The sequence below is a fragment of the Crocodylus siamensis genome, chromosome 7, assembly GCF_052110815.1.
Source record: "Crocodylus siamensis isolate JL-2025a chromosome 7, ASM5211081v1, whole genome shotgun sequence".
NCBI lineage: Eukaryota > Metazoa > Chordata > Crocodylia > Crocodylidae > Crocodylus > Crocodylus siamensis.
The window spans coordinates 3,939,596-3,967,488 of record NC_143401.1 but is presented as its reverse complement, the minus strand read 5'-3'; the positions used below and the strand labels follow the sequence as shown (position 1 = coordinate 3,967,488).

Sequence of the window (27,893 nt, the reverse complement as noted above, 5' to 3'; positions counted from 1 at the left end):
CCTAATAGCAACTCTTAGATATTTCATGTGGTTTCAGAGGCCAAAAAGGGTAGAAAAATAAGAGGAACACTCTTATGAACAGTGTTTGATTGTTGCACCTCCAGTACAAAGTGACTGACTCGACTCTGAGTCAACCTCACATGTTTGATTTGGTTTATACCTAATCAGCGTATGGATAAATAGCAAAGCCTTTCACCGGAAATTCCTAAACTAATTTATTTGGAAAGGCAAGGGGAATGCCATTCTAGTTCTAAGAAATAGCAATTAAATAAATATATCAATAGATTTCTTTTTTGGAGCCAAAAGTGCCTGCTTGTTGATATGCATTGGTGGCTTCTCAGTGTAGTGACATGTCTTACAAGATTTTAAAGACCTTACACTGGTGTTTTGATCCTAGATGCCTTTAGCCAGAGCTGTGAATGATTTGTTTTTTGTGCTGGAGAGAATGTGGGAAAGGTTTGACTTTTCCTCCCTCTGCAACACAGGGACACTTGATGAGGCTGTTTTGTAGCGCTCTAAATCATTTCCTCCACCCCTTCCTGCCTTCTTAAAGCACCACCTCCCAGTGACTGATCAAGCCAAAAAAATTTTGAGGGCTAGACTGGTTTTTCCAGCATTTCATCTGCACAGAGAAGCAACGTGAAAACCATGGCCCACGTCAGTATTCCTGCAAATGTGCCTCCTTGCTGTACCTTAACATAGGGACCTAACACAGCACAGGAGAGCCTGCAGACAATGTGTGCTTTGTCTCCCTCTGTGATCCCAGGCTGGGATGCTGCGTCTAAGCGTTTAACCACCAGATGCAGTAATTACTTCCCCAGGGTGGATCCCACATGCCAGGCACCAGGAAAGAGCATGGCGTTACATGGAAACAGGAGTGGCAAATTATCATTTAGACTCTTAAGCTGAAATGACTGCCACTAAAAGTTGCTGATTTTAAATTGTCTAGTAACATTTGTCCCTCTAGCTCTGTGGGTTGTGCAACTGCTTTTGGTTACAAAAGCTATGAAAGGAAGTCAGTTTTAGTGCATGTTAAATATAACGGGCCATATCCTCAGTGGTGTAAATCAGTATTGATCCATCAGCATTAGCACAGCCTTGTCATTTTACATCATCTGAAAATCTGACTACGGATCTTCAGCAGCAGTGTGCAATATTAATTAAGGGCCCAATCTTGATAAATGCTGAGTGTCCCCAGCTCTAACTTCAGTACCGTGCTAGATCAGGCCCCAGGAGCCTACAGGTAATGCTGTTATCCGGCACTTGCCCCAGATGAAAATGAGCTGTCTAGGGATAGCTGATTGTGAGTGGTAACCAACTGGTACCGATTTGTCACAAACAGAATTCTGTTTCCCCCTGCACTGCCCATAAATCTAATATTCTAACATCCTCTGATTTAATAAGTAAACACTTCTGGAGATGAGGTAATAAAATAATCACGAGCAAGCTCGTTGTATGGCGTTAGATGATGGATCTAGCCCAAATGCCTTCAGTTTAGCAAATGTGTCTGGGCAGGATACCAGGTATACTGGAGCTTTTGGGATTTCATGCTGGGAGGGCGATTATTTTAAATTACAAAGAGGAAACCATTGCAGCAGGGTGTAGGGGGACCTGTCCACAGGGAACAATACTTACTCTGAAAGTGCTCTTTTTTGGAGAGTTCTCAAGGGATTTCTGCAGCTTGAAGGGGATGTGTTAAGCTCAGACCAAGTCTGAGTTGAAGAATGCTCCTATGTTTCAACTGTGAGAGGGTGTATGATTCAGTGTTAAGTGCAACGGATTGTGAGCCTGACTTGAATAATTCCCATTACTGCCTTTAACCACACTGTGGTGGCCAAGATGCTCTATCCTCTCTCTTTGCTTTGTTATACCCAGCTTTAAAACAAGTCTAATATGATTGCCTCCTTCACAAGAGTGCAGTGATGCTTGTAAGAATGTAGAAACTGCCAGACCAGATCAGGCCAGTGGTCCAGCTAGTCCAGTATGTATCCTGTCTCCACCAGCAGCTGCTAATAGGTGACCCAAAGGAAGAGCAATAAACCCTTACAACAGATAGTTTTGGAGCAGTCTGGGCATGTAATCCTACCAGTTAGTGACTGGTTTTCTGATGCCTTCCAAACATTCTTTTTTTTAATAATCTTTCCCTAATTTTCTCAAAAGGGCTGAGGTTTTCAAGAGCTGGAGGGAGTTAGAAACCCATCCATACTCCAGTGAATTTCAAGTAGACTTGGGTGAGTAACTCACTGAAGTGCCTCTGAAAACTGGCTATATTGATTTTTTTAATGTTTGGGTTCAATATGGAATTAAATTCCATTGTCTGAGTGTGCATGGAGGGGGGTAGAGTGGGGGTTGCATTCCTTTCATTTCCAGCTGCTTTTCAGATTCAAATAAATATGAAGATGGAGAAAAGTGAAGCTATGGAACATTGCACTTACTGCTCTGTAGAATGGAAATCAAGCGGCAGTATAATGGGAACATGAATGGCCTGGTAGTCTGAGCCTGCAAATAACAGCCAGGAATTCCTGTGCTCTGATTCTCTGGCTCGGGCACCAATTCCCTCTTACACTGTGAATAAATCACTTCACTTTTCTGACTCATTTCTTGCCATTGCAGAATTTGCATACTTCCTTCCCCATAGATGGGCATGAGGATTAGTTGTATGTTTTTGCCATGCATTTGGCAGGTACATTTTTAGGCATTATTTTTAGCATGGAAACCTTTGAACATGGGACATCCACCAATTACAGAAAGAGGAAATGCCCCAAACTTTCATGATTTAAAAAAAAAAAATTATGAACCTCATTAAAGAAGGTGGCCTCCTCCTACAGGAAAGGACAAAGGGTTCAGAAAGAGATGGAGGAAAAGCCTACAACTGAACTTGTTTAAAGCAGGGGTGGGCAATTATTTTGGGTAGAGGGCTGCTTACTGAGTTTTGGCAAGCCAGTGAGGGCCACATGACAGGCAGCCCAGGGGCAGATAAATATTAATTTTACAAATTTGAGGGGCCCTGCAGGCTGGACAGAATGGCCCCTGGTTTAAAGGTATGCTAGAAATTAGGCTAGGCTAATGCAGCTGGACAGAAATAAACTGCTCATTAACTCCCCTGCAAGCCAGTTACCCCCCTCTTCCCCCCCTTAATAGAGAAATTCAGTGGTGATGAATAAAAATGGACTTGGCAGAGGTAAGAGCTTGTTTCAACCACTGGAAACACAGGTGCAATGTGCTATGGGCCCAGACTTCATGGATGAACCTCTGTCTGCAGGATCCCAGTTTCCACGTGTTCAGGAAAGTAGGTAGCACCGGGCAGCTCTTACAAGAGCTCGACTTTGACCACAGTGTGGCAGTTGGGAGACTTCTGCTGTCGTGGAAAATAACACGTTCCTTTGCTACGGACGAGGCCCCTTGGGACAGCAAGGACTCGCTCTGCGCTCCCTTTCACTTGCAGGACATATTTGACGCATGCAGTTCTCACCTCTGGGCTGGGACCACCTGTTTGGACGGCGTCTCTGCACCGTCGATGCATTCATTCATCCTTTCTGTTCACGGCGGCTCTCCAGCCATCATCTGATGGTATCAGCTTTCTGTTCAGATTAATCCTATCTACAATACTGTCCTGTGCTGTTTTAGCATCACAAATCACTCGTGATGTATTTTGTGCTGTGCCAGTAAAGGGGCACCCCTGAAATCGACTGGGGTAGTGTCTCTGCTCCAGCCTGGTTTATGGGACTTTCCTGAATCCCTCTCGAAAGGGCCTCGGGAAAAGGAAGAGTTTGGCGACTACAACTAAGACTCAGGCATCTTTTTGGAGTCATAAAAGCTGCTCTGTTTGCAGGCGGCCTGCCTGCTCCGCTGCCCGCAGACAGTGCCTTGCAGCCTGTGTCCACGCCGGCTATTTCGGTGACTGCAACCCTTATAAAGCGACTGGAAGGGGAAAAAAAAAAAAAAGGCAGGCTGTTTGGTTTTTTTGGGGGGCGTTTTTTGTAATGTCTGGTTACCTAACGCCTCTCCAGGAGAAAAGCTCCACCCTGCCCTCTAAAGTCAAGCCCTGCCTGCCAGCAGCTGTATTTCCCCGCCCTGAGGCAAAGGGTCCTTTGTGGGCCCCTGGCCGAGCGGGCAGTGGCACAGGGGAGGACCTTCCCGAGTGGTGCGTGAGGAGTGGGGTGCGTTTCCTGCCCCTCTTGGCCCAGCGCGGACACGCGACGCCGGGGCGAGGGCTGCTCCGCTCCGCTCTGCTCCGCTCCGAGGGGAGCCTGAGGCAGACAGAACCGTCCAGAAGCGGGGGGGAGGGGGAACGACCCCTCGAGTCCGTTACTCGGGCCCCGCCCCCTAAACCGCCTGTCTGGCCCCGCCACTCCCATACAAGGTGCGGCCCCGCCTCCCTTATAAAAGGCGCCGCTCTCAGGCCCCGCCTAGGGGAGCGTCCCGCCTGTGGCTGGCGCCGACGCCCGCAGTCGGTGGCCGGGCGGGCGCGGGAGAAGAGCGGCGCAGCATGGCGTTATCGGTGCCGGTAAACGGGCTGGAGGATGGCGAGAAGGAGCCGCTCATCGAGCTCTTCGTCAAGGTAGGCGGTGGGGCGGGCAGCCACTTGCATCCACCTCTTTTTACCTCAGCGGCCCCTCCGCAAGCGCGGGCCATGCCTGGATCCTCCCTCCCCTAGAGTTTGTTGGGGGGGGTTCTCCTCAGCTGCGGGAGGGACCATGCCCCGGGCACCCCCTCCTCCCCCCCAAGGCAAGTCGCCGTCCTCTGGGGCTGGAGCAAAGGGCCGCAATCAGGGAATGTCCCACCCTTCCAGGGTGGTGCAGCACCCTAGGGTCTCCCTGCGCTGTCGGGGGGGATGTATTTAAAGGGTATTTGGTTTAAAGGGTGTTTGCTGTCCAGGAGACAAGAGAGCGGCTGCCGCTCTAGGGATGCGGTAAGCAAAAAGCAGGCTCCGTCTTCAGGAACGGGAAGAGAGAGACAGCTTCTGTGCGTCAAATGCAGCCCGGGTCGGACCGAAACGAGAGAGAAAACTACCTCCTGCTGGCTCCCCGGTTGTGTTAAACACCCGGCTCGTCCGATAGACGAGGAAGGAAGCATGTGGCGATGTGTTGTGTTTCTCTTGATCACATCCTGTCAGTGCCATCTGGCTCCCGAGTGTTTTTGCATTTGTATGATGCAATATTTTGGGTCCCCCGCAGCTGTTTGCCGATGCCGCGTCTTTCTTCAGCAGCGAGAAATAAATACTGTGCGCGTCTTTTTTTTTTTCCTCCATATTAAACAAGTCAAATTCAGTAAGGAAAAATACCTTAGAGGGTCCCGCTCTTAACTGGTTTCAAACCTTTCAAAGCAGGTGTCCATACATTGCAGTGGGAGAGGAGTTAAAGCTCTTCAAGCAGTGTTTTGGGAATTGATTGTACTAGCCCAGGTGGCAGAGTTGTGATTGGAAAATTGGTGTTGAATCTTTTTGTGTTTTGCAGCAGTTTTATTTATTAGTTGGTCCACTCGACATGACAAATTTGTCCCCTCTCTTTTTTGAGAGGCAAGGGTGTTTTGTAGGATCTCTTATTGAACCAGCTGCATAGTTGGGGGAGAGATTGGCCCAAGCCTTCGGGCAAAATGTGTCCTTGGTCTCCCCCAGCTATAGTTCAGTAAAGGAAGTGCATTTTGTAGCATCCTCCTGTACGTTTCCTGGCCCATCGATTTAGTACAAGAGCATTCCAATCCTTTACAATGGCGGTTCCCAAACTGACAGGTTGTACACCACCAATTTAAAGTGATACAACCTGAAAAGTACCACCAGCAAATTTTTTCAGTTGAAACCTTAAGTACCATCAGCAAATTTTTTGTTGTATAAAGTAATTATAATAAACCTGTGTACTGCTGGTGGTATGTGTACCACAACTTGGGAACTGTTGCTCTACAGTGTGGAAGATAATGCAGTTCTGCGGAGGCGAAGCTGGTAGCAGACTTCAGAGAAACTTTTGCAGCAGATGATTTATGATTTGTGTGTCTGTCTTGTCAAAATGTCTTAAATCCTAGAAGCAAAGGTTCTGTATCAGGGTGGGCAATTATTTGTGCTGGAGGGCCACTTAATGAATTTTGGTGAGCTATTGGCAGGGCAGAAGGAGGAGCAGCTAGGACGATGGCAGTCAATTCTATCCGGCGTACCAGCCGCCTCTGGGAGCCTGAGGTGGGAGACCTTCACCCTGCACCTCCGTTGAGCTGCAGTTGGGGCCGGGCTGGGCCGTGCAGTGCGGACTCCTCCATGCCCCACGTTCATCCTCTTCAGGCTTCTCACAGGGGCAGGCTGGATATGGCCAGTGGGCCATATTTTGTCCGCATGTGGTCTTTATGCTTGTGTGTGTGTGTGTGTGTGTATATGTGTGTGTGTGTATATCTGTGTGTGTATTCATTTATTTATAGAAGTACAGCAAAACTTCGTTAACCGGCACCTTACAAACTGGCATGTTCTGTTAACTGATATGCCGGCCTGTAAGGTAAAGTGAAACCCAAAGTGCCCCCATGGCCCGGGGCATAGCAGGCTGCACAAGGCCCCCCCCCCCCCCCCGTGTCCCTCAGGGCCCATGGGAGGGTGGGCAATGCTGCAGGAGGGGCAGCAACACAGTGTGAGAAACAGTAGCCCCAACAGGCAAAGATGCCTGTTTGGGCCCCTCAGTTAACTGGCATATTTTGTTATCCGGCACCCCGTCATTCCCCATGGGTGCTGGATAACAAAGCTTTTACTATGTATGAAATTGGTTAAAATGTAGATTATTTCTACATACAGTATTAAGTACAATTGTCCATAATGTTGATTTGTGGTAATGCTCAGGTGAGGATTTGGGACCTGTTGACTGGGACAGACTGAACTCAACATAGAATAGATTTTTCAGAAATGCCTAAGTGATCTGGGAGCGCAAATCCCATTGACAGTCAGTGCTCTTGAATAGTCTCCAACGGCTTCTATCCCAAGGAACCTGTAATTGAAGATGAGTACAAGCAGCATGTCAGATGAGTGTCATGACAAAAATATCCATACATATCTGCTAGCCTGGGTGCCTTAGTTAAAAAAATGCAAAAATAGAACCAAATCCTCCAGGAAAAACTTCATCCCAGTCACAAGTCAGTGGGTGGGGTTTTTCTTTATCATGTCACAGGCTCTTCAGAAATGCCAACACAGCAGAAAGCACATGATTATATTAATCTACCCTGAAGTTGATTATTAGTTGATTATCTGGCTTTTCAGTGGAGATCAGGACAGAGTTCTTGAGGGATTTGAAAGAGAGAGGTGTGGTTTTGTGGAGAAATTTGAGGACATTACATACATAAGAAACAGTAACAAAGTCACAGAGGGGTGTGTATGAAAAGCATGTTTATTTTCTGTGCAGTTGCTGTGTATCCGGGAGGATGCTGAAACATTTGTGGTAACTTACTATTTATTTCTCTTTTCTTTTCTCTAATACAATTTGTTCATTGCATGACAACTATATGTTATATAGTTGTATGTGGGATGTGCACTGTTTGTGGAAGGGGAGAGAGATTCCTTTCCTCCCTCCTTGTGCTGGTGAATGGATCAAAAAAAATCTTTTACCTTGGCTCTGCAGCCTGTTCCACAGGGTAAGTACGTCAGTTTTGCTGGGAACCATATCCTTTTGGTTATTGCTTGGAAGAGAAACTGTTGAAAATAGTTTTCACTTAACCACCCTGCTAAATGGCTCGTACCGGGGGTGGGCAAAATGCGGACTGGATGCGGCCTGCCAGGCCATTCTATCTGGCTCATGGAGCCCCTTAAATTTTCTAAATTTTTTTATATTTAGCTGCCCCTGACTACCTGTCATGCAGCCCTCGATGGCGTGCCAAAACTCGGTAAGCGGCCCTCCACCTGAAATAATTGCCCACCCCTGGCTTGTACTCTTACGGACAGGCACCTACTTCCTAGCTAATCCCGAGTGGTCAGAATGTGGAGTTGTAACATCAGGCGTTGTGCTTGATGGAGAGGCCCAGGGGGCAGGGTGTCAGGAGATGTGGGCTGTCTGTGCAATAGATAAAAATAAAAACAAAAAGCAAAAAAAAAAATTGTATGCTATTAACTAGCAAACATAAAACTGAAAGGCTGCACAGGATAGGGAGCATAGGTAATTGCTCTTCAAAGTGAGCATTTAGGTCTGTGGCTTCTACAGTGCAGTGTTAGTCAGGTGAGGCTCTTAATATAGTGGTAATGGAAAGACTTTTGACCAATCAAAAAGTCTTATTCATGAAGTCAGTGTCAACTGCCAATGGCTGAAGGGTGGTAACTGTGATCTTGGTAGAAAGGACTGCAGCAGACAGGCTAAACTAAGACAGAGTTACACGTTAGAGCCTTAGAATCAAGCTTAAGAAGCATGTGATTTAGTGGCTAGGTTCCCAAAATTTTGGTCTTAAAACATGTTGCTGGTTTGTGATCAGTGATAGAACTGTCTGGGGTAAATGTGCACATGTCTCTGTCATACATGTAACAAAGAGCTAATAGCGTAATCCTAATAACTGAATTTTGTCTGAAACGACTGGTTATTTTAGGGCCTGTTGTAATTCCTGCTTGCCACCTCTTTGCTAAAATATATGCAAAACGAGCACTGGGTATGTACACAGGGAAACAAATTTCATAGTGCAAAACTGTGGAATAATGCATGGTTGCACTTTTAGGATGTATGCCGGTGGTCTCTGGTAATGAACAACTTCAGCTTTCATTAACCTCATTGGTGGGCTGCCCACAGTCTTTTTTTAAGTTACCAATGCAAATATTTGCCAAGGCTTTTTCTGTAAGAGCTGTTAGGAAGAACTAGTGATGTATCTGATTTCTCATGTGCTTTCAGCATGGCTTCCTAGTATGTTTGCATGTATTATTGATAAGGGAGGTCTGCTTCTATTGTCTAACTGGAATATTTTAAAACACCCAGGTGGCTTCTACAGTAGCAAAGACTGAAATGAAATGAACATGAGATCGTGTACAGCAGCTTGGGCAGTACAGTTTGATTAGAATTCTAATAAAACAGCATACGGACATCACCTTGTCTTGATTTTTGCCTTTTAATAAAAAGTGTTATCTGGGTGTTTATGTAGCTGAATAGAAGCACTCACCTGCGAAGCCAGAGGATACAGTACGCAACTTCTTGAAGGGTTTGTTTAAGATATTTACATGAGAGAGGTGGATGAAGGCTGCCCAAAGTTCGACCCACTATGTTTTAGAGGGTGGCCTCTGGCTGCATTCTTTCTGTAACAGCAGGGTGAGGATGGAGCCTATCAACAAGTGCTACAGAACTTGATAAAGAATTCTTAATCATACCTACATATTTTAACATGACATGCCAAGAAATAGGGTCAGTGTGTATTCATCTTCCCTGGAAGAGTCTAATATGGGGCATTCCATCTCTCTGTCTTTCTCTTTTTCTTTGCTTCAAATGAAAATGAACAGAAATGTATGTTGTTTGTAAACTAAGTATAGCTTTCTTGCAGCCTGTCAGTTAGGCCTGCCTGGCAAATTTAGGCATCCCTTTTCAAAACAAGTAATCCTGTAGACTGCATTTAAGCATGGTGAATTTGAAGTGCTCCAAATTGGAGCATTTCAAATGCATATCTGTCCATATGCATAGGTTCTATCCTGCAGGCTTTCTGTCTGTCTCAGGGTGAATTAAAACGTGTTCAAGGATAGCTGGATTTCAGCCTTAGCCTGGACCCACAGACTTTGAATATAAAGATGCAATGCCTTGTGTGCCTCCAGAGGGTATTGGTCTTGGGTATAAGGATTGCAGAACAGGAACAATGGGGACGGAATCTGGAATGCTGTGAATCGCCATGATTTTCTACTCTGGACGAGGCCACATACTAAGTCATTGTGCCAGCATACTCCCGGTTTCTTAGCTGAGTGGAGATGAAAGAAAATGAGCCTGCATACTGGAGAAGCTCTTTTAAGATCTTTTTATGTAGTATAAAGGCATATTACCCTGAATTACCTGTCCAGGGGATAAACTAATAACTCAAACAGCTTGCTTAACCAGAGAACTCTAAAGCTCTTGAGTAATGGAATGAACATGTGTGAAGCTGCTAAATCTTGTTTTTGTTGGCTTGGTGTGTGAGGCCTTGCAGTCCACTTGACATTTCTGCTTTTTTCTGTCTATAAAACAATGGCTTTTGAATGCTACAGATAATTCAGAAACTTGAAGGCATGTTCTAGATATCAGTGGGCAGAATCTTACTATTGATGTTGGGGAAAATTGTGAAAGCACAAGGGATGAATGTAGCTCCTGCCATTTGGTGAGCAGAGCCACTGGTTATAAGCACCTCTACAGTACTATATAGATCAAAGTACTGGCTGACATCATTGAAAACCTTCCAGAGTAACAGTAGCTCTTTGTTATCTCGGTCTGTCCTTCTGTGGAGTTTTATATGGAAAGGATAAATAAGGGTGGGGAAGGGGAGACTCATTCAGCTGCAGATGCTCTGAGTGGGTGGGAGAGGCAAGATTGGTGTGAAAAGATAGAGAATCCTGGCACGGAGATGGCATGGGAGGGGTGAGTGCATAGGAGTAGTTTCAGAAGGCCCCTGAATTAGATTGTGGGAGGGGCACATGAGAAACGTGGGGAGAGCGGAGAGGTAGGTAAAATTCGGTGCACACACCAGCACAAACTCTGTTTGCAGAAGCAGCGATGCTTGTGTTCTTTTAAATATTAAAAAGGGACAAATTGGTGTTTGAGATGCATTGTAGAAAAGGTTCTGCCAGCCTTCATCTGAACTGGATTTTCACTGAGGTTGTCAACTGTAGAGATACATTGTGTCCAGGGTGGATAAAAATCAACATTTAAAAAAAATAGGATTTTTTATTTAAATCAGACGTTTTCCGATTTATTTAATCATATTTTTGATGGGGTTTTTTTTTTTGTTAACATGCTTAAAAAACCCCCAACCCTATATTAAGATAGTTTTAATTTAAAACATGTTAAAGCTCAAAGACCACCAGGGAATGGGGATTATAACATCTAATTATATACTATTTGAGACAGTATATTTATGTAATCTTTTTAGGTCACAACAGGCTATGGATTATATTAGAGGCCCAATCTTAAGGGGTTCTCAGAGGCTACTCCATAGATTAGTAAAGATTAAAGAAAACCACTGTACCCAACAGGACTCGGTGCTCAGTCTATAAGATCCCATTAAGCATCTCTGTGATGCTTAGTTTTAGTTCTCAAACTGTGGATTTGTGTCTCCAGAGATAACATCCTTGTTAAGCAATATATGGAGATGTGAGAAAACAGATCTGATTATCTACCCAGCAGCCCTCTTGTCTCTCTGCAGGTTTGTGTACACAGTCAAGCCCTTACCTTTCTCTAAAAGTACAACATTTCAAGAAGTTATTTGATATCCTTTATTCATGTAACAAGAATGCACTTTGTAGAAATCAGTCATCAAATCAAGGCTTCCAGACCACTGATTTAAATCAATTTGATTTAAATCAAGTCCACCCTGCTTGTGTCTAACCTGGTAGATTATTGAAGGGTGGGTGTTACATTACTGGGGTTAGCAGGGAAGGTTAGGAGCAAGTAGTTTGATTCCTAGTTTAACTTTTAAAAAGCGGGGTTTTAAAAAGCGGGGTGGGGTGCAGATCTAAATGCTGCATAGTCTGGTTTAAAATAAATCCTTATGAGTATCTTTTTTCTCAGACTCCTTTTCTGTGCTACCATGACCTATTTTAATAATGTACAATTAAAATGTATTATTGGGTGCTTACTCACTTGTGGTTGACAAGCTAAAAATTCTTAGCATTGTGGTCTGCATCTAAATTATTTAGAAGATGACTTGCATTGAGTTTAAAATAATATGTAAACACTAAGTATTTTTGGGGTATCTCTTCCATTAATGCAAGGAAATTCTTTCTTTTGGACAGTCTTTCTAAACCAGGGGCAGGCAAAATACGGTCCTTGGGCCAGATCCGGCCCGCGGGTGCCTACCAACTAACTGTATCCCACCCCGCCCACATACCTTGCTCCCATCTGGTGAGCAGAAGGGCCCGGCCCAGCCCAGCCAGCACACGCATCTTCTGGGCAGGGCTGCTGCTGCTGCTGCAGTTGCTGGGGCACCTGCTTGGCTTCCTTGGTCTCCAGCAGCTCCTCCTTGTCTCCCTGCTGCAGCACTTGTTCCAGGCAGCATGTAGGGAAGAGGTGGGGGTAGGGAAGCTGCACTGTGGGCTGGGGGGAGCTGCTGCTGGGCAGGTGTGGGAAGCATGGGGCAGGCAGGAGTGCAGAGCCTGTGCCCAAGGGTGTGGTGGGAGAGTGGAGCTTGGGTGGGCAGGGTGTGTCCCCCTTCTGTGCTGCACATCCCTTGCCAGTGGGGGGGCCCTCAGGGTGCTTGTGGCACTGCCACCCAGCAGCTCGCATCTCTGGCCAGAGCTTTATATGACAGCAAGGAGTGCAGCCACTCTGGCCTGCCTCTGTTGAGTGAGGCTCTACACAGTGCATTAAAAGCTCCTGGTATTTGCATACCACCAAGGAAAGGCCCACATGATGGAGCCGGCTGCTTTCTCTGTCACATGCAGCTGCCAGGACTCCACCGGAAGTGCCAGGGAGCCTTATCCCCTGCCTTGGTGGTGCACAAGTACCAGGAGTTGCACGTGTCCTGTGAAGAGCCCTGTGCAATGGAGGTGAGCTAGCCGGGCTGTGCTCCTTGCTGTCATGTGCGGCTCTGGCTGTAGCCACACACCACCAGGCGACGGTGCCTGTGCAGGCCACAAGTACCCTGAGGGCCCACCATCTGTTGCTGCTGGTCGTGGCAGAGGCTGTGTCATGGGGGGAACCACGTGGAGTATCCTCACAGCCCCCCCCCATCCTCCCTCACACTATAAACCCCACACACCCACACTCTTCCTCCACAGCCTCCCTACATATACACACACCCTGAACATACCCTATATTCCTCTATCCACACTTGCACCTCCCCAACTACACCGCACACATAAAATACCAGAGTAAGACTTTATTTTGACCTATTATGCAGTCATCTCCATATACGCTACACAAACACAAATCATGACAAATATTTTTTTGGAATAAAATGAAAATATGTTATAGTAGATGTTTGACTTCTAGTATATGATTTTTTTTTTCTAGTTCAGATGAAGACCCCCGGCCCCCCCAGCCTCAAAGGAGTGCTTCTAGGGGCAAGGGGAAGAACTGGTGGCAAAAGTCAGGAGTTAGGGGCAAGACTTATGGTCTCAAGATGGTAGGCAGGGGGTGGGGCACCTGTCAAGGGGCGGGACTACCCTTGCAGCCCTCGACAGCTTACCAAAACTCATGAAGTGGCTCTCCAGCAGAAATAGTTGCCTACCCTTGTTCTAAACCATGAAATGCCTAGAGCAGATGCAATGCAGAACAAATCTAAGTTTCACTTCTTGGGTCTTTCCTGTAGTGTGATTTAGCAGCAGGGCAGATCAAGGCTTTAATTTAATGGTATTTGTAAGAAGAATCAAACTGGGTATTACTCATGAATCTGAAGTAGGTAAATACATGCAGGGCAAAGAGATATCCAGAAGTGCCTCTCAGAGTAATATTAGAACATTCTGACAGGCCTTCTAAAAGATTCACTAAGAAATAGGGAGAAGGTAAGTTAGTGATATTGTGGGTGGGGAGTGAGGTGGCAATACAGATACTGTTTTAGATTAGTAAGCAACTGTACCTTTAAACCTTATTTCCATGTTTCTAGATCAGTGTTACTGTAGAAACCGTTTTGGGGTTGTTCTTTTTTGGACCTGGGTTTTCTTTTTATCTTAAAGGATTCTTGAAACTTGCAAACTTTTAATGGGTGTAGATCACTTGCACCTAAAGGCAGTATTTCACTGGGAGATTAAGGTAACTTTTGCAACATTTCCAAGTGTCATGCACCTTGAAATGATTCAAAAGAGTAGTGTTTCAGCTGGGAGACGTGTGTAGCTGGAGCTCTTCAAAATTGCTGTGGCCGTATAGCTTCCTGCTCCTAGCCAGGGGATGCTACAGGAAGTTCAGGATTGCAGGATGGGGGGGATGTGGAATCTAGAAGAGGTCTGAAGGAAGCGTTAGGTCTGTAGTGGTGGCAAGGGTATTCCATCCATGGGATGCCTGTCTTTCCATTCTCCAATCCATTGAACATCTTGGCCATCTAGAAGCAGGCACAGAGACATAACAAGTAGAGTTAGTGCCCTGGGCAAACCATGCAGGAGAGTTGGGGGTTGATTGTGGGGGTGGGGAGGGGGCATATAGTTTTACCGATGCCAGCAACTCCTAAACAATCCTTGCCTGGACTGCTACTACTGCATGCTCTGCCCACCCCAGCAGCAGCCGAGGACTGTTTTTGGAGTTCTTGGTGTGGGGCAGCTCTTGCTGTCAGGCTGCGTACTCCAGGGATGAGGGGCAATTCTGGCATGTTTCCTAAACTATCACCTGGGGTAGGTGCCCCTCTTGCCCACCCTTAGTTATGTTACTGAACCAAAATGCAGAAGAGATTGTGGGGTTGGAGAACCCGGCTCCAGCAGTGGTGATACTCATCATAATAGTATCTTATTTCAAGATGTACCCTTTTTGGAGCACTTCTACCACTGCTGTAACATTTCACATCACACCTCTGTTTGTACAGCCAGCCCTCTTGAAAGGTTATTTCTGTGTTCTGTTCACCTGTGGGCAGAAATACTGCCTGACAGTGTAGGAGAAGGGGAGAATGCTGTATCTCACAGGAACTGCAGGGAGCATTTGGGAAGGTACATCTTGATTACCCAAACTAGGACATACTTCTGCAGAATGTGCTGTGAGATCTTTAATGACCAAATGCTGAAGACTTTTTGTTGCCATGTCTGTGCACTTCTAGCAGCAAAGGTTCTCTGGCAAAATGTTGAGGCATTAGTTCTTTGCTGAGTTAGGGGGAAGAATACCACTCATCTGAACTGCCAATATTTGGGGGATTTTTTTAGTCACACGTGGCACAGGTTCATCCCTGCTTATCTTAAAATCTGACATTCCAGCCTAAGGGCATAGCTGCTACATATTGCTTGTAACCTAGCATCCTACAAACCTGTTTTTCATCATTGCTGTACTTTATTTTTCACAGTTTCAGAGTAACTGTGAAATCAAGATGGTCCACATTGGAGAATAACCAATGTTACTTATTTGAAGAATTGTTTTGGAAGATAATCTTGTCAGGGATAGGTTCGTCACATGATAAGCTCATTAGGTACAGTCTTTTCCCTATGTGCTTCCTCTCGAAGGATTATCTTGTAATAACGCTAGTGCTTGAGAATGTTCTGACCCTAGCCCTGAAATACACTTGGTTAAGATGAACTTCCCTCTGCAATTAATTCCCCTCCTTGCAACCCAGGTATATTAACCTTTGAGAGCAAATACAGGGGTAGCATTAGTGAACTCATCTGAGGCTTAGATATCTTGTTTGTCCCTAGTGCTGTTGATTGTATAATGAATGGGATATCTCCACAGCAAGGGACAGACTTTTAAGGTACATATTTTCCCTGGTTGAGAGAAACATCTATCTGCTTGTTAACAGTAAATATTATTGCCTTTCTTACCTGCTTCTATTTACCAGTGCCTTAAAAATGTCTGTCTAATGCATTTGGTGTAATATTCAGCATATACAAATACAAGCAGTTCCGAGTTCAAACATGAGAGGTTGTCTAATGTTTTTAATAGAAAATGGGATTAACCTTGAAACAGTAATCTTTTACCAACAACTGATTTTTTTCACCATATTTTGAATTATTTTTTTTCTTAAGCTGGAAGTTGCTTACGGTATTTTGTTGAACTTCTCTTGTAGTGCTTTTAACCAATTTTAGCCTTGGTGTATGCCACTTAATGTTTAGACAGTTGTGGTTATAATCATTTTACCTTTAAATGTTATGATTACCTTTTTAGTTTTTAAAGAACATCACTTACGTCACAGTTGCAAGATGTCTGGCTGTGCAGTATTCCTTCCCTTTTCCAAAACATGGTATGGGAATTTAAGTGTCTGATTGTGAACTCATTGCCTTCCAGGTCAGAAAAAATGAGCATTACACATAGGCCGAAGCGAACACTTATGACAGTTTTTCCAATGAAAACTGACTTTTCCTCCCACTTCACTCCAAAAGCACTTTTTTAACATAGTTCCTGCCAGAACTCTTCTACCGGGAGGCATTTCTAACTGTATTTTGAGGGCTTTAATACTGTGGTAAGCAATAAAGGGGGTGTTGGGTGGAAGCTTCATCTCAAAACTGTTGCCCTACACAGTAGTTTTGGCTCCCCAGCCTAGCAGAGATGAGCAGACAACAAAACCACATCAGACTGTGGCTCTAATAAAGCTCTGTGCATATTTTTATGCGTCTGGCTCTGATCATGTTTCTATTAAAAGAATACACAGGAACACGAGACGTTTGTACTTACCAAGACGATATCAGAGGTCATATACAAGTATTTAAGGAAGCTGAGGTTCCTTTTAACAGGAAATATTTTATTGTTGCAGGTGAAGATAAGTGACTGTTGGAATTTTGTAAAAAGACTTGGTATAAACTTGCTAGTTAAGTGCAAGAGTGGGAGCGCTCACAGTTTCAGCTAATCTCTCAGTGGGTAGCCTAGTGAGACAGCATTAACATCCTAAGAAATTAAGCTGCAAGTGTAATAATTACCTCAGGTGACTCAAGATCACCGAGTTCAGGATGGGAAGCGTAAGACTAATGTGGAGAGGAGCTGGCAAGACTTTCTAAGAGCAAAAGATGAGTTCAGATCACTCTGGCATTTCCCCTTTTAGATGCTCCCTGTGAGAGAGCCTGTGCCAAAGCCAGAGGCAGCTACTAGACCCAAAGGACCTGGCTAATACTCTTCATACCCAGGTGTTTCTGGAGGGGAGGAGCTGGGAACTCAAACCGCAGCATAAAGAGGAGCCCGGAGCAGGCAGGAGGGGAGAGTGCAGGACTGGAAACGGAGAAGCTGGGCCGAACAACGCTGGAGGAATCTGTGAGAGCCATGTGGAGGGCTGGCTGGAGGCTCCTGCAGAAAGGGAACTCCCCGGAGAAGCTCTAGAGGAAGGTACAGTGGACTGGGAAGGTCAGGAACTACCTGCGATCTCCTCAGCAGCCGGCAGAGCCCGATGGAGAAAAAGTACCATAAAGACTCTAATAGAGGGGCACTATTAAAGCCTGGTACCGTAGTGACCCCAAAAGAGGTGCAAGGAAAAATTATAAATGATGACCTCAGTGAGAGGAGGGTACTGTGATGACCCCAATAGAAGGCGCAAGAGGTGCAATCCTATGGACACAAACAGGGGAAGAAGAGAGTAGTCGCACTGACATTTTTGTTTCTTTGTTTATTGCCAAAAGCCGGGTGACAATCCTCTAGGACATGAGGCGTGGGTTCCTTTCACTTTTCTTTTTTTGTTGAGGTAAAGGCCATGGGGAGGAACCCGGCAGCTGAATACAAACCTGAGGATGCTTAAACGACCAATGGACCGGGCAAGGGTGTAGGGGTGGTGAAGCCCTCAGCATGATAGGACAGCGGATGACGACAAGACAGCACCACACATCCAGGTACTGAACATACTCCTATAAACGCCAAAGACGTGGCAGACGAGAACGTGGGTGTGTGGATCTCCATCTAAGACTTATTCCTTGCTTCAGCTGGAAGGCTGAGGTCCTATGAAAATACAGCTCTAGGCCAGCTGTCTATATGTGCGTGTAGTTCTCTGGAGGAGGAGAAAACGAAAGAAAAGGTCACAAGGACTCTTGGGAGGGCGAGCTAACCAGTTGGCCACTTGACAGTGGTGCATTGGCTGGGAATTTGGCAGCAGACTCCTAGAAGGGTGCAGGATGGAGCACCGACTAATACTGGCAGGGCTGGACACCCTGCAACAGACTTTAAATCTGATAGCGCAGGTACTGCAGCAGCAACAGCAGCAGGCCACAAGGCAGATGGCGATAGAGGAGCACCTGATACAACAGCAGGTGTGGACACAAAGGAGTCCCTTGGACATTAAGATGACCAAAGAGGATGACCCGGAAGCGTTCTTAGAGGTATTTGAGAGGGCGGCAGTAGTGGCTGGGTTGGAGAAGGGTAGGTGGGCAGGACGATTAGGAGTCCTCTTGATTGGACAGGCCCAGCTAGATGCCCAAGATTACGACAAAGTAAAAGAAGAAATATTACAAAGATTTAACATAACACCAGAGAGGCACCGCCAAGCATTTAAAGGCAGAAAGAGAAAGGAAGAAAGGGTACCTCGACTTTTGTGGCAGAATTTGACAGACCTCTTAAATAAGTGGCTTAAACCTGAAACCGCTACCAAAGAAGATGTATGTGACCAAATACTGTTAGAACAGTGTATAACCAACTTGGAGGAGGACACCCAGAGATGGGTAAGGTGCCAGTGTCCTAAGTCTTCCCATGAAGCCCTGCAACTGGCAGAAGACTTCGACATGGCTCAAGGAGAGACCCATCGGGATCGAGGCATGAGAGGAGTGAGCTATATGTGGGAGGCAGACTGAAAAGGCGAGAGAAGGGGCAGAGAAACCCAGAAAGGAAGCCCAGCCAGGCCGATCTGTTTTAATTGCGGTAGGCAGGGCCATATAGCTTGAGTGTTTCTGAAGCCCACGGGTGACTCGGAGGTCAAGAGAAGTCAAAGTAGAACACACTGACCTTTGAGCAGGATCTAGAGAAGGACATGAAACGGAGATGATGGTTTTAGCATAGGGGGCAGCTTAGTAGGGAAAGTACAACCCTTACCCCAGGTGACTGTGTGGGTGGAAGGCCAGCTGGTACAAGCCATAGCCGATACTGGATGTGCTCAATCCATTGTCCGACTACTGCTGATATCATGGAAACACACCAGGGTATGCTGGTGTGAAGATGGTTTGCCTCCACAAGCGAAAAGCCTATTATGAAAGACGGTTATTACGCTTACAGGTGAAGGGGGTTAGTAGAAGGATCCCAGTGGGGTTAGAGGAAGAAATTTTATACCCCATGATATTGGGTTGGGACTGGTTGGAAATTTATGAAATAATAGCCTCACTCTGCAGCCCCGAGGACACTAAAGAGGGACTGGTAGGGGCCGACGTAGGAAGAGACAAGGAATTGGATGTAGAAAGGTTTGCCAGTAGCAGTCAATTCTGAGAAGCCCAGGAGAATGATGAGGAACTTCGGGCACTGCAGGAGGCCGACCAGGGGAAACAAGACTGACAGGTAACCCACCCCAATCAAAGTAAGCCAGTGCCACGGTGTGAGGTGCGTAACGGGTTGATGTATAGGATTAGGAGGGGTAAAGCCGAAGGGGAGGAGGTCACCCAGTTAGTTATACCCAGACCCTATGGAGTACAACTCCTGCATTTAGCTCATTGGAACCCCTCCCCCCAGTGTTGATGGGAAAGGAAATTCCGTGTTATCTGCAGCTGGGCCTTCTCTGTAATGTGGGTCTTTTGAGTGTTTTGTCCAAGAATTTCAGGGACAGGAAATAGCTCCTAGCAAATAAGTGTATAGGAAACGAATGTGCAAGGCCAGCATAAATGGAACAGAGATGGATTAGTAAAAAGATCGGATCTTACTGGGACCAACTTGGGGTGTTGCTTAGCTAGTGGAGAATGAAGGAGCTTTCTGATGAAATGCAGCTCTGTCTATTTGTCAGAGCCTGAACAGAACATGAACTTCCAATTCTTTAGCCTTTAGCTAAACAATAACTTGGGTGTTTTTAAAAGCAAATGACTTTTGTACTTGGTAAGGTTGCATGTTTGTCTAAAAAGTTTAAATTTTGGCAAAGGGAACAGTGAAAGACTTGAATTTTGTCAGCATTTCTTAATTGATTGGTTTCTGAGTGGAATTGTTCAGCTGTCAGTAGTTGCAATATATATTATTAGATAAGGGTTTTTCCCTATTTTGACCTGCAACTGAGTAGATCTTTACTTTGAGGCTGTTCTTTTTCCTACGTTGCCCAGGTTTGGGAACACTTGAGCAATGTGAGGTGTTTCCCTCATTTTAAGTGTATTGTTTTCTTAGTGTTTTTGGCTGCTGGACTAGAAGAGGGGGGACTGAACTTTTTCCCAAATTTTTAAATGAAATAAATTTTAGTTTGAAACTGCTCTGGATTGTCCTTCCTGCTATAAATGACAGCCCACAGGAAACCAACATGAATCTGTATTTGTAATCAGAGCTTAATTTATCTTTGAAAGTGGAAGAGTAGGGAAAGTGTTCAGCAGGGCTATCTCTAGGTCTTCAGTCTTTATTACATGGTCTCTTGAGTGTCCAGATGCTTCAACTGGTTTTAGAAAACTTCCTGATTTTTAATTTCCGTACTTTTAACTGTGACTTTAGTAAAACAAAGTTTTTTGTTTCCTCCTTGAAAGAATAAGTGTAAAGATTCTTAAAACTTGTTTTGAGTATCTTTAACAATTCAAGTACAGTTTGCTGTTGTGGCAGAGTCTGATTTCAGGGTTTCTGCTGTATTTTGTTTATTCTAAAATTGAAGACATAATAAACCAAACTCCCCATTAATTATGTGTGTCTTTGTGTACATTTTTTTTAAAGAGAACAAACTTTTTGTTGCAACGGCTCAGAACTTGCAGAGGAAAGGAAATGGCTGGTTTCTACTTTATCCATATTAGGTATAAACTAAATATAGGAGAGTAATCCAGGAGTGAAGTCATATCTGTGTAGTTTCCATGAGAAGGGCTAATAAGATCAGTCGGTGCTACTGGATCAGCTTCAGATTTTTTTTCTTTTCTTCTTTTTTGGCTCTGTTTAAAGCATTACCAGTCTGGCTACAGCCTGTTCACTCTGAGGCTTTTAATACAGAAACTGTTTAAAAAATGGAGTTGGTTTGACTATAAAGAAAATATGAGAGCGTATTTTTGTAATCTTTGAGAACTAGAGAACCTCTTCTTAGTAAGACAAACTATTGTAATTTCAGTGAGCTGGGGAAGTGGGCTTGAAGAATAGTAACCCCTTTAAATGAGAAATGGGTTTGCTTTAATGGCATATAGGATGCACGCAGAAAATGGTGATCTAAGTTCTTCTAATACATACCATCCTGAAGAGTCAGGTTCAAATCTGCTAGTGTGCCAGGTCATATAATCCAGGATGCCATCTCTTCCTTCTCTTTGCCTTCCTTATGCCCACACGTGGACAGATTGAAACACTCTGAAGCAACATGTGAAGTGTCAAAGCTCTTATAATTTAGATCAGAGGTTCTCAAACTGGTCTGCACACCACCACTGGTCCGCAAGCTCCGTTCAGGTGGTTTGCAGAAAGGTTGTGGAACAAACGAGAATGTTTGTACCTGTTAAGTAAGACTACTGCTTTTAAAATATGAGTTGTGTGGTTCAATTTTTAGAACCAAAAAAAAGTGGTCTGCTGAGACCCTCAGCAATTTTCAAGTGGTCTGTGGAAAAGAAAAAAAGTTTGAGAACCACTGATCTAGATATAATTTAGTTAAGAAACATTCAAAGCAGAGGCCTTGGCTGCTTGTAGATGTTAAAAACCAAAAAAAAACCGCGGTGCTTTACTTTTAACTTGGTATACTCCCCATGCTGAGCCCAGTGCATGCCCAGAAGAGACGGCTTGGTTTTTGGTCCTGGCTTGCCCAACAGCTGTATAGATCGGGCACTTCAGTGGTGCTTTTTGGGTGGTTTTATCTAATAAGCACTTGAATCGGCTTTAGCTAAACGCACCAAGATGCCCTGCTGAAGTGCCTGATCTATACGGATACTGCAGAGCCAAGCTGAAGTAATGCGCTGCTGCTTCCAGTAAAGCAATTTTATTTATATATTTTCTCTCCCTCCCCACAGTTGAAGATTTATGTAATTCCACAGGTGTGGATCATACTTTAGAGACAAAGGTTGCTTGCAGACGATATATAGATATATCTATATCTGTATATCATCTGCAAGCAGCCTTTGTCTCTAAAGTATGATCCACACCTGTGGAATTAGATAAATCTTTAACTGCTGAGAGTTGAAACTTTAGGTTTCAGAAGCCCAGGGCAGGGTTTTTGATGCCTTCTAGTACAAAATTTTGTGTTGAGGCCTAGGGAGTAGGTTATTTGTGCTGTAGCCAAGGCACATGCTGTACTGGGCTGACCAACTTAAGGGAGGAAAACAGCTCTCACTTAAAATAAGTGCTGCAAGCTTGTATGCTAAGTATGCAGCCTTGGCTCCAAGCATGCTGTATAAACAAGCTTGCTAAAATGTGGTTAACTTTGTACTTTCAGAGACTCCCACTAGAATATCGTAATGTTTTATGTGCAGCTATTTATACAATGGATTTGAGTCACACAGCCTAGTTCTTTTGTAACAGATCAAGATTACTGTGTCAAAGATTGTTCTATCAGTAAGAGCTGCAGGCCTGTTGAGGACCAGTAGTGTGTGGTGTGGCAGTTTCTCATGCCATTACTTAATAGATGTTTTACCAAGGTAGGAATATTCACATTTTTATTCATATGTCTAGGTTCTTTTTTCCCCCTTCCACTAAATGACTGTGACCTGTACATCATGTAGATTTTGACCTGAGCCCCTTGCCCAGTTCTCCATAAGGATCAATATGGTAGTAATTCCTTTTTAGTAGCATCGTCTTGAGCCATTTTTTTTTTCTAGAATTCTGAAATGAACATCCTCTTAATTGTGCCTTTTCTTTATTTGTTATGGGCAGAACAGAACCCTGAGACTCTAGAAGTAGCTTATCAGCTATCACTGTGTAATGTTGTGATGGTTTGTTGAAGAGGTTGGTGGAATGGAAAGATGATAACTAACCACATTGCCTTGAGCAATACTGTAAACTGAGGAAGAGGGAAAGGTCCATTTCTTTTGAAGTTACAGACCGAAAAACAACCCATAAGGATGTGGACCAGTTAATTAGACCAGATTGTCAATTCATTTTGCTTCCTAGTAAGTCACTTGTTTGCTTTGACCAGATGTCAACCAATAACTTGCTGGAGAGGTTCATAGTATTTTATTGTTAGTCCTTTGTGCCTTTCAGTCCCAGAGACTTCTGTTTCACTTTCACTGAACACAAAAATCTGTTGGCACCTGATTTATTAATCTGGTTATCTTCTGGTATTTTCTGTGACATTGGGATATAAGCATTGTCTATATTTTATTCCCATTCTTGTTTTGCTTTAGTAAGCTCTGGATATTTAAGAGACTTAACCAAAATTGGCTTAGAAAACTTTTGCTATATCAGACAATTTATACAGTACTCATTTTGAAATGAAATTTCAAGTGCCTGTTATCTGTTTAAACTTAAGTTGGTAAGGAATCTACATAGTTAACTTCATATACCACCTCTTAAATTAACAGGGCCCAGAAAAGGGAGGGGTGTGTGTGGATTAAATTCATAGCTTTAGTTGCATACCTTTTCTGGAGTTACAGGAGGAAGAAGAAATAAGTGACGGGAAAGCACTGGTTGGAAACTTCTGAAAAAACTGTGTATTTCTAACTTACTTGAAAATATCTTACAATGGTAAATGCTTCTTGGGTAGAGTTCTTGCTTCTAGTTATTAATCTTGTGCTTTGTTTCATAAAATATTGCAGTATCGGAACATTCACTTTTTGAATTTTTAAACCACTTTGTGGTAGTAACTGGAAATAGTGTCAGTTTAACAAACTAGGCAGTTTAACTGGACTAGATTGCACTGCTTTTAATAGAAAATGGGGCTATTGAAGAAACAGCATGACATGGTGGCACTGCCCTTCCTGTGTAGGCAATAGTCTATAATATACTTGGGATGTGCCTGCCCAAGAAAAGAAATGTGATGGCAGAGGTAGATTTAAAGAACTAACTATTTAGAGCTGTCACATGGTAAGTGTTTGTTTGGTTTTTTTTTAAATCCAGTATTAAACGCTGAACTTTATATTTGGTACCTTACTCTGACAGTATTCTAAAAATATAGAGGATAAATATGTTGCATATTTAACTTTTTCATGAAAATTTGCAACAGTTTCATGTTTATGTCAATCATATTCCAGAAGGAGGTGTTTCAAAATGTGCCTATCCCCAAAGACCTCTTCAAATCACATTTCTCTTGGTGTCCAGCTCTTTCAAGAAGCTGTGATATGGTAAAGGAAGAGTCCAAAGCTCAGGTTTCGTGGGACCCCCCATTTGTGAATCAGTTGAATTCTTGCCCTATGTTGGTTTGCTTAGAATTGCTCTCCAAGAACTGAAATAAAGCTCTTTGCCTAAATGTGAGAAAAGTCCATTAAATATTTTAGATAAGCCCAAATCAGTTTTGGGCTGTTGGTTTCTTGGTTGCTGCTTAATTTCAGCTGGTTTGAGTAACAAATTGTCTGAGAGAGATTTATGAGTCTACCAACTGTGAACTCATTCTCTGAAAGAAGAGAGCCTGGGTTCTAGGCAGTTTGCAGTGCATGTGATCTGTGGACTAAGATTGGAAGAATGAGGTTTGCATAATGAACGTGACAGAAACTGTGGGAAGTGTCCCGAATCAGAACAAGGAAACTTAAATGAGATAAGCAGATACCAGATGTTTTTGTTTCTCCCAAGCCTTGCTAACTAGTGTAGAGATAATATTGCCACACTCTTCAGAAGAGATTTTCCAAGGAAAATCTTTGCATTTAATTTCCAGCTGTATCTCTGGACTGTGCTTGCCTTTTGGACAGACTTTCTTCTCAGCTATGCTTCTCATTTTGAAATGTTTGTGGTGGCTGGTGCTGCTTCACGGGTAGCTTCAGACTCCTCTCTTGTACGCCTGGCTAGAAAAACTGTCTTGGACAGTGGGCAGTTTCCTCCTTTCCAGTCTGTTCAGAGCTGTGCAGTAAAAAGAGTGAAATTAAAGACACTGCTGCACTGTGTATTTTGCTGTGATTCAGGTAGGTCCCTACATGTGTCACAACCCAGACCAAAAGTCTGCAGGAGGTCTCTCTAAATTTCCCATCCATCAGAGTTAATTTCTCCAGTTAAGATGTGTTATGAAGTTGTGCAGGTCCTCAGTGACACCCTGTATTGTACAGGCAACCCCCACTTTGCTATTTTGCTTAGCACTGTTTCTCTATAACACTTATTTTACATTCATACCTGATCCCAATTAGCCCTCAGCAAGTTTCATTATAATGCTTATGGTTGCCATCTCAGTTCGTCAAAAACTTTTGGTTTTGCTTAACACTATTTCCAACTAATGCTCAGTTTTTTTGGGAACCAATTAAGAACTCTAAGCAGGGGTTGCCTGTATATTGAAATAAGCTAAATAGATATCTTGCTGTCATAATATTCAATCCCACGAAGCACCTTTCCTGTTGTAAAGCATCAAAGTCCAGTTATTTGGAGTGCTGATAATCTTAGGTCTATGAAGTCATGTATCCTACTTTGAGACGTGTTAGACATATACGTGGCTGTCAATGGAAGATATGATGCACCTAGTTTTGAATACTGATTTTCAGAGGATGGTCCTGCTTTCCAACTTGAGGTGCATTTCTGAAAATCTTCTTGTAATGGGTCTGCAGACTTTAAGCAGGATGAACTGGAAAATTCTTGTGTGCCTACCTGACCATTTCTTTTCTGTTACTTGATGCAGATCACAGATGGAGCCAGTCTTGCAAACAGATAGTTCTCTAGACTAGAGATGGAAATTGATGCTCAAAGTTTTTGTTTTCTGTTATGGCTTCACCTTCCATGCTCTGGGGTAATAGCGAGAGATTTTTCCACTCAAAGCATAGGTAATAAAAATGTCTGAAGTTTAGAAATAAATTATCCTGGCTGTGGAAACTGCTTCAAGGAATGGTATATTGCTTTGCTTTTAGTGATATGACAGGTCTGGGGCTGGCACTAAATTTTAAAACTGGCTTATTTACTTAGATGCAAACCTTCTTAACTGAAAGTTTCCTTTTTCAGAAAAGCACAGACAGGTTGGTGTTTTGTTTTCTTTTTCTTTTCAGTTCTGTATAATTTTAAAAAACTTCACCGTTGAGGCAGTCTGCTGTTCAGTTATATTAAAAAGACTGTTGCTAAAAAAACCAACCAAACAAAAAACCAACCCCCCCACCTTCAATTCAAGGAACTGACTTGATGCATTACTTCAAGATGTCTGCAATAGCAATGATAGCCTGAGAAGCTAAGGTCCAGAAGCATTTGTTTAAGATTGTAAACTGATTCTACGTCTGGGGCACTTGTAGATGTGATGCCTGTCACCATGTACATGTCACAAAAATTTCCTTTGTGTGGCTTAATAGCATCACACACTACACATGCGTGAGGTTTCAAATCAGTTTGCAGTATTGCAAACTAAACTACATGGGGTATTGCAAACTAAACCACATCCCCATGTAGTTTAGTTTGCAACATTGCCTCCAGCACGCCCAGCTGCCCTCCTGCTGCCTCCCTGTGCTGCCTCAGGGGCAACCTAGCCCATCCTGGGCACTCCCAGGTGATGGGGACAGTGCTTGGGTGCTGGAACCCCCAGCAGGCTCGGACAGGAGTGGGATCTGGTTGAGTGCTGCCTCCGAGCTGGGTCAGCACCTGGCCTGTTAGCAGCCTACCCGGGTGGCTCTGGGGGGCACTGCCACTGCAGAGGGAAAGACCAGGGCCTGCCAGCAGCTGGTGCCCTGGCTGCAGACAGGCTCTGTCAGAGTGGGAGGGAAGGGATTGGGTTCCTTGCTTTTAGCGATGGAAGCCCCTCAATTGAAATGGTGGGTTTCAGTTAAAAATCAACTGTTTTAATTTAGGGGGCATAGCATAAAACCGTGAGGACTACGCCCTTGTCACTTGTACAAGTGCCCCAGATTTTAGTTCTGGCTATTCTGAGGTCACGTGTCAGCACTAAGTAGCACGCAACAACTCTTGGAAAAACTGTTATAAATAGCTTTTCTGTGGGGGACTGATCTAAAATAGATGTTGGAGGAGACATGAATGTAACGTTTTGAGGGTTATCACAGTAAAGATTGATGCACATTTACTGGAATCCAGTGAGCTTGCTCAAAAATACCTGCATTACAGTTTTGCTCAGTAGCAACTGGTCTGGCAAATGAAAGTGTAGTTTGGGAATTAATGACTTCCCTGTAGCTGGCTTCTCTAGCAATCCCACTTCATATCCTTTTTCAAACAAGGAGCAGAACTCTTGAGTTTGAGGGAAGGGAGTGAAAACATGGCCACTACAGAGACTGCCTATGTTCTGCTTAATAGTCTCAAGAATTCAATTGCATGTTACTCATCAAATTCTTGTTCTCATACCAGTACCTGCTCTCATCAGTGTTGTGAGTGTTCTGGTTACAAGTTCAGTAACCAATATGGATTTAAAGCATCTGCAGCAGTTGCTCTAAAATGAGTTGCTGACTTAGCACTTTTTGTGGACTAAGCGTCTTTGTTCAAGCTGTTGTCTTTTCCTGCATGTTATGGTGGAGAATTCTTTCAGGCTGTCTGCAGTATCGGCCTCATTTGTCACTGACTTCCCACTCTTACCCTTTAAAGGTCCCACTAAGTCTCTGCCTGGCTGTTTGAATGTGGAGAAGGGTGATTTTTAGACCAGAGCAGAATGAGTCACTTAAGGGTGTTTTCTGTCCGTAAGATGGAAGAAAAGCAAACCAGTTGAAATTCTCTTTGCTTTCATATGGCAGCTTTTAGTCTGACATCGAAACAGAGCAGTTATTATCATCAGAGTTTGGAATCCAAAAACATTCTGACAGTAGGACTGTCAATGGCAAGCGAGCAACAGCCTTGGATGTTGTTTCCAGATCACATTTTCCCCTTCAGAACTGTGAAATTAGAATTCTTGGATGACTGTTCACTAATACTTTAGACTTAACTTTTTGTCTTGAAGGGTCCTGAAATGGCTTGCAAATTTAAATACTATACTGTCTTTAAAGGCCATGCATGGACACAGGTTTTTTTTGTACCTTATCTGAAAAAAACCTATACAGTAAACTGCCTGGAATTCTGTTTATCCATCTGGCA

At 44.0% G+C, this 27,893-nt stretch overlaps 1 protein-coding gene across 1 annotated transcript in view; it reads left to right on the top strand.

Moving 5' to 3' along the window:
* Positions 1–4,398: 4,398 nt before the first annotated feature.
* The window catches only part of CLIC4 (CLIC family member 4), a 62,370-nt gene continuing 38,875 nt past the window's right edge, over positions 4,399–27,893 (top strand). The window contains exon 1 of the mRNA XM_090058071.1: positions 4,399–4,561. Within this exon, the coding sequence (XP_089914197.1) occupies positions 4,490–4,561 (72 nt within the window). The 5' untranslated portion in view covers positions 4,399–4,489. The remainder of the gene's footprint in view (positions 4,562–27,893) is intronic.